Source organism: Zalophus californianus, chromosome 9, assembly GCF_009762305.2.
Source record: "Zalophus californianus isolate mZalCal1 chromosome 9, mZalCal1.pri.v2, whole genome shotgun sequence".
Classification (NCBI taxonomy): Eukaryota; Metazoa; Chordata; class Mammalia; order Carnivora; family Otariidae; genus Zalophus; species Zalophus californianus.
In genome coordinates this window covers 85992647-86007989 of record NC_045603.1, presented here as the reverse complement: position 1 = coordinate 86007989, position 15343 = coordinate 85992647, and the positions used below count along the sequence as shown (strand labels likewise).

At 36.4% G+C, this 15343-nt stretch overlaps 1 protein-coding gene across 4 annotated transcripts in view; it reads left to right on the top strand.

Annotated features, from left to right (window-relative positions):
• The window catches only part of PDE3A (phosphodiesterase 3A), a 322232-nt gene that overhangs the window by 286510 nt on the left and 20379 nt on the right, over nt 1–15343 (top strand). For all 4 annotated transcript variants that reach the window (XR_003519766.2, XR_004820283.1, XM_027592724.2 and 1 more), the window contains exons 10-15: nt 2106–2217; nt 8395–8508; nt 8647–8846; nt 11000–11203; nt 11884–12039; nt 14220–14475. Coding sequence is in view for 2 of the 4 variants with exons in the window: in XM_027592724.2 (XP_027448525.1) it covers nt 2106–2217; nt 8395–8508; nt 8647–8846; nt 11000–11203; nt 11884–12039; nt 14220–14475 (1042 nt within the window). In the remaining 2 variants the exon portion in view is untranslated. The remainder of the gene's footprint in view (nt 1–2105; nt 2218–8394; nt 8509–8646; nt 8847–10999; nt 11204–11883; nt 12040–14219; nt 14476–15343) is intronic.

The window sequence follows — 15343 nt, the reverse complement described above, 5'->3', positions numbered from 1 at the left end:
AGTCTGGCTGTCAAACCCCAAGATTTCACACACCCCCATCCCACTCTGCCATTACTAACTTAAATTCTACTGTCCTCATTCATTCTGTTTTAGCCACGCTGGCCTTCTTGCTGTTTCTTGAGTACAGCAGGCATACCTCAGGGTCTTTGCACAGTCCTTTTTCTCTGTATGGAAAACTCTTTTCTCAGATATCCATGTACCTCCGTCTACATCTCCTTCAGTTCTTTGCTCATATGTCACCTGGATATGTCTACTCTAACCACCATACTTAAAAAAAAGCAAATTCTATAACTTCCCTATATTCCCATCTCTCACCCTTGTTTCCTTTTTTCTTTTTCCATATTACTTACTACTATCTCTCATAGCATATACCTTACTTATTGTATCTGTTATTTACTGCCCTCCCCTGCTAGACTATAAGCTCCCTGAAGGAAGAGATCTTTGTTTTATTCCCCTGGATATATGCCTCATACACAGAAGGGTGTCTAGAACATGGTGGGCACTCAATAGATGTATGCTGAATGAGTAACTCTCCTTTTTAGTTCTGTCAGCCTTAATAGGTAAACTGAGGCTAGCTCAAAATTGTCAGAAAGATGAGTTTATTCAGGAATAGCAGAGGAACTGTAATTTAGGATGTGCAGACTATAGCAAGCTACAGTGAGTCTTTTGAGGGTTTGGGGTAGGCTGTGTTTATGGGCAGGGAATGTAAAGAGGGGATAGTTCAGTTAGAGTCCGTTAAAATCAGAAGCACATGGAGACCAGGTTTGAAATTCTCCAAGGAGACAAAACTAGTGCAGTCATACAAACAAAGCTCAAGTCAACTTATTTTGGGAGACCAGCCCAATCTGGATCGTTCCGTGTTCATGCTTCTGGAAACCATAAGTACAACTTCCCAAGGTTGATATGAGGCAACTCCTGATCAACTCCCTATCATTTAAGAAAGTTCCAATGTTATCACTTTTCGAAAAAATCAGTCATTTACGGGAAATCGGTCTCTTTGTCCTTGAGCTTTGTTTTTCCGAGGACACGTGTGAGATTTTTTTGTTTTATATCCTTCGGTTTCATTTTAGATTGAAATTCCATTATAGTTCTCTCTCTATATGTATATATGCCTACGTATACATATAGATATATATGATAAACATTAAGTACGTAATTAAAAGAATATTATTGAATTTAAACAGATTTAAAGTCAATAACAAAAGGTAGAAACTTAGCTATGAAACAGCATACCAAAGATGGAGAGGGAAGATTTCAAGACAACTTTAAGAAGAGATGCAGATAATAAAAATGATGAATAATTCTTAAAGTCTCCTGAGTTATAACAACACTGTGCCATTGTGACATGAAGTAAGGCCACTTGAAATGGTGCCACACTCCCTTCTGCCATGTGAATAACCATTCCTCTCCCCAGTACCTTCTTCTGTGCCTTTATCAGTTTTTTCTCCATTATTTGCATGTCAGATATGCCGATTACATGCATAGGTATTCACTGGATTTGGGTCGCCAGAGCTGTGAATGCAATTGGAAGGAGAATAGATATTTGGAGGAGAAAGACGAGCAAGGAAAAAAATTTAGATGTTGTTATTTATACTGCATTAGAATAAATCGGTTTTCTCTATATAGTCAAAGTAACCGTTTTTCTCTCTCTCATAATTCTTTCCCCTTATCCTTCACTAAGTTAACAATTCTGAATCCTTTATCCTCTGGGAAGCTTCTTTTTTTTTTTTAAATAAAAATTAGTCCAAATTAAAGCTTTACCTCATTTATTAGTGCTTATAATATACACTATACAATGAACCTTTTGGTAAGTCGAATTCTCTGGTAGATGATAGCACATACAATTGAGTACCTTGATATGTTCCTGTTGTTTGGGTTGGTTGGTTTTCTTGGTTGAATGTCCACGCCTTTAAAAACAGATCAAATACCCCTTGTGGTCAGGGGCTACAGGGACTAGACACATAGAGTTCTTCAATACTTACTTGACTTATTGTTCCCAATAAGTGTCTCTACTGGCCAGGAATTACTTGTTTTAATTTTTTTTTCTTTTTGTGTCTAATACACACCCAGGGATATTTTGTAAAACTTTGTCTTTCTCTTTATAGGTATCATACAGACTTTTTGAAGACATGGGCCTCTTTGAAGCTTTCAAAATTCCAGTTAGGGAGTTTATGAATTATTTTCATGCTTTGGAGATTGGATACAGGGAAATTCCTTGTAAGTATAAGTCAAAAATAATACTTTTCAGATCCACTGAATTTGCTCTGGGTAATGGGATATTGAATCATTAGTGGCTAGCAGAGAACTACACATGGTAAACCTGGAGATAACAGCCTGTTCCAGAATCCTGGTCCCTTCACTTCTCAGCTGTCACCTCTGCATGCCTCATTTCTTAATCTGTAAAATGGGGATCATAATGTCTTTGAGGATTGTAATATAGGATTGTTATGAAGATAAAATGAGGTAATAAATCTAAAAGGGTTATAATAGTGCCTTCACATAGTAAGCCAGTTTAAGTGTGTGCTCCATAAATAATTAAATGTTAAATTTACTGCTTATTTTATAGTACACTCCTTTTATTGGGTGAGTTCAACTTCTGTTCTCGCATCTGGAGAGTTAAATCATGAACTCTTGAAGTTTTTTCAAGATAAGAAAGACCTCGCTGGTGGTGGAGGGACAGGAGGGTATGGTCTAATTAATGAAATAGAAAAAAAAAAAAAGAGACACCTAAAAGTTTGTGAAGAAATTATTAGAAACATTTGAAAAATCAGATAAATGTGAAGACCAAAGGAAGGGACACAACCAAGTGTTCAAGTTTATGAACTTAAAATATTGTGAAATATTTTGTCATTCATAATAACGCAAAATTGGAACAGAGAGGAGATGTTAAATTTTCAATATGGAGCATTTCCAGTATCATCTGAACATGTGAGTAGAATCATCCTACATGCTGCAAAATACATGGAACTGAAGAAAATGTCCAAAAACCCAGTCAGGGAAGTTGTGAAAATGTGCAGAAATCATGTGGTACTTTTAGAAAATAAATGCATAGCAAGAGTAGACATACATTGGTTGAAGCATGCCTTAGAAATGCGTCGTTCAAATCATGTTTTAACTTTTAAGTTTTAAAATTGCTTTTATACACCTTAAGATTTCAGAACCCCATGACTTTTCCTAGTTGCAAACAACTGAAGCTAAAGAAATATTCTACGGAGACAGATAAAGTACAGGTATTTCCAGAAAGGGATGGTACATTAAACTAGTGATCCATTATTAACATATTGTTTTTCAAAATGCCAACCACATGCTACATTGGAATGAAAATACACAGCTGATGGTGTGTGATAGGAGAAGATAATGAAGAATTGGATCTACAAATGAGATTTGTTGGAGAATATGGGACCAAAATGCAGACAAGACAAGACAGTGGGTGTAGAGGAGAGAGGAGCTTAAGAGCACTGGGCCCCTTGGGAAAGTCTGGCCGGTAGGGCCATGGAAATAGAGAAGGAGAGAGAGAGACAAAAAAGGGATAGTTTGAAAGAATCTCAAGATAAGCCTTGCTTTCTTAATACCATTTTCCCAGGGCACACCCTGGTTGGATGCCAGTGATTGACATAAGTGTTAACTGATTTTTCAACAGCTTGTCATCAGATTAATTTACAATTGTTATATTTCCAAATGTATTTTAGTGACCTAATCCGCTACAGCCAAGTCCATTAAGTACCAGTTGATATAACTACTAACTTTTCTCTAAGCAGTAGGTCATAAAATCATAGGGAAAGTTGATCAATATTTAAGCGTAAAAAGAAGTTTCCAGATTCTAAATTTTATTATTCATTTTTATATTTTCTTATTTTACAACTGAATAGATGTTTCTTTTTTCTGAAATAGTGGCTTCTTCATTCCATGTGAAAAGAATTTGTTATAATAAACCTGGTTGTTCTATTAGAACCCCAGACATTTTCCGTAAAGGGAATTCATTTACATCTTCTCACAGAGAAGTTTTAGCTTGACTGGTGATCCCTTTTAAATAGTAATTCCTTGCATGTGGTAGTGTTGTAAATTTAGACTAATATAGATGTTTATTAAAAGCTTTGCTTATCATTAATTTTAATTATCATACACAAAAATTTGTTATATGTCTCCTTACTTTAATATCTACTCCTAGAGGATTGTATTTCTAATAGCTCTATCTAAATAAACCCATACCTAAATGAAAAAGCCCAAGAGTAACTAAAATGAGATTAGATTAACGTTACTATGACAATGACCTACAATACCAGAAACTAAATTTTATTATACTTCTAAGCACACTTTTAACAATTTTTAAGAGATGAAGACTTTTAAATTTGTACCCAGAGCCCCTACTAAAATTTGAGAAATCTAGATTTAAAAATAGACACAGGTAGGTAGGTAGATATTTCATGGAGTAGCAGTGGACGAGATATAAGTATAGGAAACTCACTGACAGAAATATGATACCGAATATATATTTGTTCAATAAAGATTATGATAAATTAAGATGTAGTTGATAATTGCACAAAGAAATAAATAATGTTCATTATTGTTCCCAGTCCCTTTCAATTGGGCATATTGGCAAGTAAAGAAGATAAATCATCAGGTCCTATTCATTCATGAATTCAAAGTTAGTTTTGAGGGTGCTTTTTCTGTTTTCAGAAACTTTCATCTCTAAAATATATTCTTCCTAACACCTCCTCTCATTCTTGTTATTGAGGTTGGAGAAATGGGTAGAATGGCAGCAATGAGAATAATCTTGCTCAATCTGTATGTCATGTGCCCACCAGTTTTAAAGCTACATACTGAGGTGGCATGGGACAAGCTAGAAAGGCAGAACTATGACAGTATTTGCTATAATCCAAAGGGAAAAAATGTTTAAATTGTCACTTCTCTTCTTTAACACTTTCCCAAAGGAGCACAGGTGGAATTTTCAACTGAAAATCTATAGGTCTAAAAATCTACACATTTTACATATCACTCCAACCCTCCGTGCCCGCTCACTTCAACTTGGTGCTTAAGGGATAAGGAGAAAGTTGAGAAAACAAATGTGTCAAGACAGAAGAGGGAGCTGGGCAGACTATGGGAATGAGATAGGGCATGTTGTGTTTGGTGTGTGCATACGTGTTTCCGTGTTGTCAGGGAGGCAGACGGGCTTGCTGGGATGGGCAAGGGAACTATCGAGAGTCAGGGCTTTGTCCAAAATGCAGCGATGGAGGAAGAGGGATGATAATAAGAAGAAGAGCTCTGATACCATTCCTTCTCCCTCTCGGTTGCCTACCATGGCTATAAGAAGAGGAATTTTTAAGCATGTTTATGTGTCCTACAGAAACCTACAGAATCCCCTGTGTTGATCTAGTGAGCTTATTTCCTGGGTGCCTTTTGCTCCTGAGTGGGTCTCCAGAAAGTTAATGGCGAGAACAACCGCAGTGCCAGCACTTGGTACAATGCTTGCACATAGTACGTGCTAAGTAAATATTTGTTTAATAAACATGTTATTGACTGCTTATTAGGCGGATGATTTTCCATCCTGCTTAAATGACAGTGACAGTGTTTTTTTTTTTCTGGATCTACACATGCATAACTGGAGATTTTTTTTTTTAAGGAATTAGGTGTGGTTAGCTATTATTTAAGTATTTTTGAACCTATACTCAAAAGGGCTACTTTTTTTTTTCATATACTGTCTTTTCCTAATTTTTTAATCAAGATTATACTAGCCTCATAAAATGAGTTGGGTAGCTTCCCTCCTTTTTACATTTTCAGGACTAGATTATTTAAATAAGATTATTTGTTTATTGAAAGCTTACAAAAATCACCTATAAAGCCTTCTGGCCCTTGGCCTTGGGGTGGGGCATAGGACAAAGAGCAGTAAGCTCCAGAGCCGCAAGTTTGTTTGTACTTGATGTTGTCTGTCACTCCACACAGGCTCCACCAGCACCCTGATACTGCCCCATCCACGCTTGCAATGCTGGGCACATGCACAGGGTTCTGTGACTGGCAAGAGTAAAGATAATTACTTGCCCACAGTAATTTTCCCAGCTTGCGGCAAAGGAGAAGAAAAGACCTCAACTCAGAAGCTCTCTCCCAACCTATCCCCTAACAGTGCCAGTGGGGCATTTTCTTCTCTACCAGGTCATCACTGCCTTCTCCCTCCCCCAAGGGTTTAGCATATCTTTTATTTTAGCTCTTCAATTCTTAACAAATCCAGCATTGATTTTGGAAGAAAACTAGTGATCTGTGCTAACTCACCATCTTGTTCCAACAGCAATCATGTATTTTTTTTTTAAGATTTTATTTATTTATTTGAGAGAGAGAGAGAGCACTCACAGCATGAAAGGGAGGGAGGGGCAGAAGGAGAGGGAGAAGCAGGCTCCCCGCTGTGGAGCTGGATCCCAGGACCCCAGGATCATGACCTGAGCCGAAAGGCAGATGCTTAACCAACCGAGCCACCCAGGCACCCCAGCAATCATGCATTTTATGTCAGTTATATTTACATTAATTGCAAGCTTACTATGTGTCAGAAACTTAAAAATATCTTTTCTTCTGTAATTCTCCCAATTGTACTGTGAAATAAGTCACTATTATTTAATATGTCTATATTTTTAAGATTAGGAGATGAAATGTAGAGTTGTGAGCAACTCACTCAAGCTCACACAGGTAATAAATATCAGAACAGAGACAAATTCAGATCTCTCCTAAATCCAGACACTTTTAGCATGACCAGTTTTGTACATGGCACAGGTATAGATCTAAAACGTTTGGTCTTAGATGACTTGAGTTGGTCTATACACAGAGATATAGACTCCAATTTCAATGAAATTGTTCTTTGGATGACTAGATAATATCAGTATTCCCCTCCGGCAATGACACAGGGCACAGGGTTTGCTCTTTCCTCCTTTGGAGTCTCGGATGTCTGTTCTAAACACATTCTCTCAAGTCCTTACAAGGCCCCTCTACTGAAATGCTGGGTGTTTACATAAGATTTAGCTACACGTCATCACTTAAAGACTGACTCTTAAGAGTTGCCAGAAATGTAGGGAAATAGGCACCATGTACCCACATTCCCCCTGTGTGCCACCAACACCAAAAATGTTAGTTTTTTCTGGGGCATCTGGGTGGCTGAGTTGGTTAAGTGTCTGCCTTCTGCTCAGGCCATGATCCTGGGGTCCTGGGATCCAGTCCCACATCGGGGAGCCTGCTTCTCCCTCTCCCTCTGCCCCTCCCCTAACTCAGGCTCCTGTGAGTGCTGTCTCTCTCTTTCTCTCTCTCAAATAAATAAATAAAATCTTTAAAAGAAAAAAAAATGTTATTTTTTTCTTTCTTCCCTGACCAGGGACCAGATGTTTTCTCCTGTTCCCATTACCATTCTTACTGTTCTTTTCTGTTTTCTCTTTATCTGTTGAGTATTATTCAGAGACATGATCTACTATATTGGAAGAGACTGTATTATGGTTGGTCATTGGAAATAGAATATGTAAAGTTAGCATACTTAGGATAGTGTATAGCAATCAATGAAAGGGCCAGTAAACAAGAGAAAAACTTGGAAGAATTGCACCAGAAAAAAAGATGAGCCAGGAACACATCAGGCCTTTGGTCATGGTTCAGTAGAAGCTGAACTGCACATATAGAATAGCCCCCCTTCCCACGATAATGACATTGTAGCTAGAGGATTTGGTTTTCCCATAGATTTTGCTCTTCTAAATGACTCAGATCCCTACATTAATGTTCAAGGAAGTTTTTATTTTTCTCTTCGTACTTCCTAGAGCTGTATTCCCATATTATAATTATTAGATCAGAGAACATCATTAATTGTGGTTTTCAATTTTGTTTTGTGGATTTAACCTACATATAGAAGATATATTATTAATTTTTACCAGTGTTTTAAGTTTGATGTAAAAGAATACTACTTTGTTTTATTCACAGATTATATTTGCATGCTATTTATCAGAGATGAAATATTAGGTGGTATAGGTCATTGGTCTGACCTAGTTGAAGTATGTCATGGGTCTTTTATTCTGGTCCTCTGCATAATCTTATACAGGAGCATGGAAATAAGTATAAGGGTAAACATCGCAGTGATTGCACATAGTGAGCGTTCTGTAGATGTTAGGTTTCTGGTAGACTCTGACCACAGATTTGTCCACTTCAGACATCTATCTGCATGCATAATGAATGTTGTGTGTGTGGTTTTTTTTTTCTTGTTACTATGAATATTATGGAGTCATGGAAGAGTAATCAAAGAGTATTTGTCCTAGAATATTTGGCTGCCTTTCACTGGGGTATTAAAATGTTAAGACTAAACTGTTTATCCAGTAGATGGCACTCTTAGTCCTTGGACCCCAAAGTTCACAAATGAATGTTCCTTTGCATTGGTTACAGATCATAACAGAATCCATGCCACTGATGTGTTACATGCTGTGTGGTACCTTACTACGCAACCGATTCCGGGCCACTCAACTGTGATTAATGATCACGGATCAGCAAGTGATTCAGGTACGTATTAAGTGCCTTTTTGCTCCCTTGTTAACTATGGGGAGGGGGGGAAGCATTTCTTTTAAAAAGGAAGTCAAGAAAATAGTATCAGTTTAATACTTTTTAAAAATTTCTATTATGTTCATTTCCTCTTCTCAGATTCTGACAGTGGATTTACACATGGACATATGGGATATGTCTTCTCAAAAATGTATAATATGCCTGATGATAAATACGGATGTCTATCTGGAAATATCCCTGCCTTAGAGTTAATGGCATTGTATGTGGCTGCAGCCATGCATGATTATGATCACCCAGGAAGGACTAACGCTTTCCTGGTGGCAACTAGTGCTCCTCAGGTAAATCTTTCAATTTTGATTCGAAGAAATAATTCGATTTAGAGATTTTTCCAAACGAAATTAATTTTATAAATTTTGATTTATAATAGGGACCAAATGAATATGAGCCAAACTATATTTAGCCCTAGGATATTTGTAGAGTTGGTCCAAGCTAATTTTGAAAAGATATCATGTTTGTTCCAAGATATTAATGGCAGGCATGCAACTTTATTACCCTTGGGAAACCCTTCTCAGTTTTCTTCTTAAGAAGAAAAACTAGTTGAATCTGTATTAATGAACCTTCTCAACAAAGAAAATCCAACCTATACAAAAGTCCCTTTATGAAAAGATTAGAGAACCAGATCTTTCTTGGACTTTTAATTATGTAAGCCTTCTTTGTACATAAAACCCATTCCTTTGAAATACATTTATTATAACAACCGTTATTCCTGTGACATTTCTATTGATGAGTAGGATTTAAACATCCATTTATTTCATTCATTTGAGGGAATTTTTTTTTTTACCTGAACGTAGTATTCCAAAAACAATGGCTTTAAAGAAGTCCATTTTCTTATATACTTAAATTTAGGTCAAAAATTAATCACTGAGTATCTTAGCATCTCCATCTATGTAATTAAACTCAGTAAGTTTCTCTTTGATTTAATTAGCGGGAGCTAATGAATCATTGAACACTACATCAAAAACTAATGATGTACTATATGTTGGCTAATTGAACATAATAAAAAAGCAAACAAAAACCAAAAAATAATTAGCTGGATCTATGTTACTAAGTATTCTGAGATCCTGTTTTTTCTTTCTAGAGGATCTAGAAGCCAATCTGCTCTCATACTTATTTTGTTTGTTTGCTTTTTGTCTTTTACCCAACTCCCATCATTTCCACTTGTCTTAAAGACTAGACTAGAATTTTCCTCTAATCTATATACGATAAAAACATCCTGATATTTTTTCCCTCACTACTTAAATTTATTTCAGCATGTCCTTCATACACCAGAATTATTTTTCCTAAAGATGGGCAAATCTTTTTGCCAGCACCATTTATCATTCATATTTTCTGAGACATGTATGCATTTTTACTTAGTATAATTTAAATTTTCATGTACTTTGTCTTTCCTTTTTGTCCGTATGCCTTTTTTTTTTTTTCCTGTAATGTCTGTCACTCTAGTCTTCAAGCAAGGTTTAGGTAACTTCCTCTTCTTTTGTAGTGTCCCTCAGCATTATTAGAGAATTCCAAGCGAGTAGATATTTATTATACACCTTTACTTACTAGTTGGAGGGTGATATCTTCTATGGCTGCTTGTGGGATGAGAATGTTTTAAATTATAAACCTCTCAGGGAGTCCATTCCTATTTATTAGTTATATGTGCTTAAGAAAAGGTAATCTTTGAGATGCCTGGGTGGCTCAGTTGGTTAAGCGTCTGCCTTTGGCTCAGGTTATGATCCCAGGGTGCTGGGATCGAGTCCCGTGTCGGACTCCCGGGTTAGCGGGGAGCCTGCTTCTCCCTCTCCCACTCCCCCTGCTTGTGTTCCCTTCCTTGCTGTGTCTCTCTCTGTCAAATAAATAAATAAAGTCTTAAAAAAAAAGAAAAGGTAATTCCTGTTCTAAATGCAGAAAGTAACTGACTTACTCTTAGGAATTTTAGTATATTTGGATTGTTTTTTAAGATTTTATTTATTTGAGAGAGGGAGTGAGAGAGAGAGAGAGAGCACAAGCAGGGAGGGAGGGAGAGGGAGAAGCAGGGAGCCCGACGTGGGGCTCGATCCCAGGACCCTGAGATCATGACCTGAGCTGAAGGCAGACGCTCAACTGACTGAGCCACCCAGGTGCCCCTATTTGGATTTTTTTTAGTAGTTAAATTCCTGTGCAAAGAAATCTGATAAAAGCTAACTCTAATCCCCTCATTTGCAAGAGTTTAGAATAAAGTTTCAAGGAAATGAACTTCATCTTAGAAAAAAAGGAAATTTCAACCAAGGAAAGTAATCAATAGTCAATGTAATTACAATATGGAATTCTTAATAACCAGCAGTCACGAGATTACATTTCTGTGTTCCATGAAAGAAGAGGATCCTGAAGGCTCTACCTATTCTTGTGTATTTTTTATGATTTTTTTTTAATTTAAAAGTTGAATCTTTCAGTCTTTGCCTTATTTGCCTAGGCGGTGCTCTATAACGATCGTTCAGTTTTGGAGAATCATCACGCAGCTGCTGCATGGAATCTTTTCATGTCCCGGCCAGAGTACAACTTCTTAGTTAACCTTGACCATGTGGAATTTAAGCATTTTCGTTTCCTTGTCATTGAAGCAATTTTGGCCACTGACCTGAAGAAACACTTTGATTTCGTAGCCAAATTTAATGCCAAGGTAACTAGATTTGTACCAGTCTTCATTTTATGACCATATTGAAAGATGTCATGGAATCAAAGTGTGGAACAAAACTTACTGCTCTCACCTCTAATACATCAACTGTGAAAATGAAATGCAATAAAATGTTTAACCAGAAGCAGATATATGGCATTGGTCCCAGTCTAGAAATCTGAGAAGTTAAGGTGCTGTCTACCTATATATTATACTTTGTGCTGCAAAGAAATAAAATTCTCACTGTCATTGGGGTTTTTTTGTTTGATTTAATTTGCTCTCATCTCTGTGGTATACTAACATAAATTGTCTGGAAGGTGAAAAGGTCAAAACCCTGAAACAAAATTTCATACATCAAACATAAATACCCAAATGTTAACTTAAGAAAATTTCTTATCATTTGTAGTTATATTTATTTACTGGTCATTGGTAATATATGCTAATTTTAAATAGCATTTATTTTCAGTTCCATAATTAATAATTACTTTATCACTTAAAATTTTATTTTTCTGATGAACTATTTTACTATTATGCAAGCCAGTAGCATTTTAAATAACTAAGAAGTTCCTCATTTCTTGGTATTCTTTCTCTACATGTTGAGAAGATAATAAATAGTTTGTTGTTTGGTCTGTCCAACTTTTGCTTTCATTGAAGCAAACCACACTTTACCTTTACCCCTCAAACAGGTGAATGATGATGTTGGAATAGATTGGACCAATGAAAATGATCGCCTACTGGTTTGCCAAATGTGTATAAAGTTGGCTGATATCAATGGGCCAGCTAAGTGTAAAGAGCTCCATCTTCAGTGGACAGAGGGTATTGTCAATGAATTTTATGAACAGGTAACTAAACTGTTTATCTTAATTCATACTTGGGCTGCTCATAAATTCACAAAAGCTTGCAAAAGCTATAAAAGTGTGATTAGTCTCTTTTATATTCAACTAACATCAGAAAACTAAAAACTAAAAACTCTAAGATAAAGTTATTTGCCAGTATTGCAGAGGATGGAGGTGGAGGCAGGCAGGAGAAGATGTTGAAATAATGAAATGACCTACTGAGACATTAGCAAGACCATTGACATATTGTGTCTTTTTTTAAAAATGAATTTATTATAATAGAAGCTCATTTACATTTATATGGATGAATGTACATCAGATTAAGTTCATTTACTTTTTTTAATAGTAACAGCATATGAAAAAGCTTTATAAATAGACATTTTATTTGACATGATAATGTGAGAGTAAACACACTACCAAAAAAATCTACCACAAAAACATAAGCATAAGGTGATCTTCCCCACATTACCCTACAGTGGTCAGATTATATGTGAAACTTTGTTTTGTGTACTGTGAACTACTCTCTTAAGAGGATTCTGGAGGTAGTGGAGCATGGGTAAAGGATAGAAATCAGTGGCATCAAAGGACATGATGAAGGTTGCTGGAGGGGTGGTGGGTGGGGGGATGGGATAACTGGGTGATGGGCATTAAGAAGGGCACTTGATGTAATGAGCAGTGGGTGTTATATGCAACTGATAAATTACTAAATTCTACCCCTGAAACTAATAATACAGTATATGTTAACTAAATTGAATTTAAAAAAAAAATTTAAAAAGTGAAGATGATTTCCCTGGGTGGGGTGGGAGGGAATGGAGTTGATATAGTAACTGTCTTCAGATAATAAAGACTGACATACAAATTTAGGATTAAGTGTATCATGTTGGGGAGATTAAAGAAAATAAATTATCACTTAACACGGGATCTGATTTATAAGAAACAGTAGATTTCTTCTGTAGAAGTCTAGAGAAGTCTTTCAGTCTATAGAAGTTATAGGGAGATTGATTCCAAGACAATGTGAGAAAGAAATATGTATTATAAAGGCATCCAGAGATAAAATGAGGCACTTTTTTAAGTAATAAATAGCTATCACTGGACGTACTTGAAGAGGGATTAGAAAGAACTTTTGTGGGTTTTATAGACAGGACTCATACTTAGGATAAAAGGTTTGTACTTTCTAGGAAATAATGTATTGCCTTTTCTAGAAATGAGATTAATTCATAATCAATCTCCAAATATTGAGATACAGAAAAAAATAGGGGCACCTATTTTTGACTCAGTTGTCAACCAACCAACTCAGTGACTCAGTTGGTTAAGTGGCTGCCTTCAGCTCAGGTCATGATCCCAGGGTCCTGGGATCCAGTCCATGTTGGGCTCCCTGCTCAGTGGGGAGCCTACTTCTCCCTCTCCCCCTGCCCCTCCTCCCACTCGTTCTCTCTCTCTCTTTCTCTCAAATAAATAAAATCTTAAAAAAATAAAAAAAATAAATTTAAAAAAGGAAAATAACTCAGTTGTAATAATTCTACTACATAGACATAACCATTGTTGATATTTCAGTATATTTCCTTCATTAATTTTGCTAGGTGACTACTGGTTTACAGTCTGTTATTTTTTCTCCAGAAAGATTTGAAGTAGTTCAAAATAAAAGCACTTATACAGTAGTACTATTAAACATGTTGACAAATAAGAATATCAGAAATCATATAATCATAGAAGATATAATTTAACCAAAAGCTGGGATAAGGTAGCACCTTTAATTGAGCAATAAATTATTCTAAGCTCTACTGGCAGCCAAGGCAAAAGGAAGAAAACATGATAGATTATGTATTTGTTTCATAATTATTCCCAGGATTGCATTTTGAAGTACATTTATACTCTAATAGAACAAGGACTGACATAATAAGAAATACTATCTATTAGACCATTTCTTCTATTGCCCTTTGATCAAAGCCAAAAACTCAAGATCACCAAAGTGATAAATGGCAACAAAGCATTTTGACAGGGATCTTAGCAATTTGGGTAGAATCTTTTAGCAGTCAAGTAAAAGAGGGAATTCACACATGAATATCTGGGTTCTTACATAATTGCAGATTTTAGGTGCCAAGTGAATGTTAACTTTACTAGTATTTTTAACTTTCCATGTCATTTATTTTTCTGGTCGACTCTTCATGCTAAATTCCTATTTCTAGGGTGATGAAGAGGCCAGCCTTGGGTTACCAATAAGCCCCTTCATGGACCGTTCTGCTCCTCAGTTGGCCAATCTTCAGGAATCCTTCATCTCTCACATTGTGGGTCCTCTGTGCAACTCCTATGATTCAGCAGGACTAATGCCAGGGAAATGGGTGGAAGGTAGTGATGAGTCAGGAGATACTGATGACCCAGAAGAAGAAGAGGAGGAGGAAGCACCAAATGAAGAGGAAACCTGTGAAAATAATGAATCTCCAAGTAAGTTTTATAAAACCTATTTCTAGTGTGTTTTTCCTAAGATTTTTTTTTAACATAGGTCAGATAAATTTTATGCTTCTCATGAATTACATAGTTCGTGTCCAGATATCTTCATCTGATTGTGTATAACCTCCCTTCCCTAGTATCATAACCCTAGAAGTTAGAGATAATGGAATCTATTATAATACCACATTCATACAAAGATACAGTCCCTGTTATGAAGTAAAGAGAAATTAAGCAGCTGAAACCTGTTCTTCAGGGTATCTTAATGATTTAGAGATGAAAGGAATTTCAGATACCATATAGAGCAACCATAGACTTTCGTTGGCTTAGTTGAAGGAAGGCCATGTGAAGTGGTAAGAGGTAGTTATCACTCATTCATGTAACAAATATTTATTAAGCATCTGCTTTGTGCCAGGCATTCTTCCAAGTACTGAAGATAGAGCCATGAACAAATCAGACAAAATATAAATAAATCCTTGCCTGTTTGGACTTTTTTTCCAGTAGATACTAAGCAAGACAAATCAGTAGGTCTCTAACATGTGAGGTGCTGATAAATGCTAGAGTTAAAAAAAAAAAGGAAGAAGGATATGAAATATTGCAGAGAAAGCTTAAAATTTTAGACAAGGTAGCCACAAATGGTCTAAATAAAAAAGATTAAAAAAAAAAAAAAGGACTGAAAGAAGTGGGGGAATGATCCATGGAAGTATAGATGGAAAAAGCGTGCCAAGGAGAGAGAAAAGCAAACCATATAAATGTCCAGAGGTGGGTGTTGGCTGGGTGTTCAAGAAGCAAGGGGAGGGCTGGAGTGGCCGAGACGGAGGAAAGGGGGTGATGAAGCAGCAGGAGAGAGATGGTGGGGAGCCAG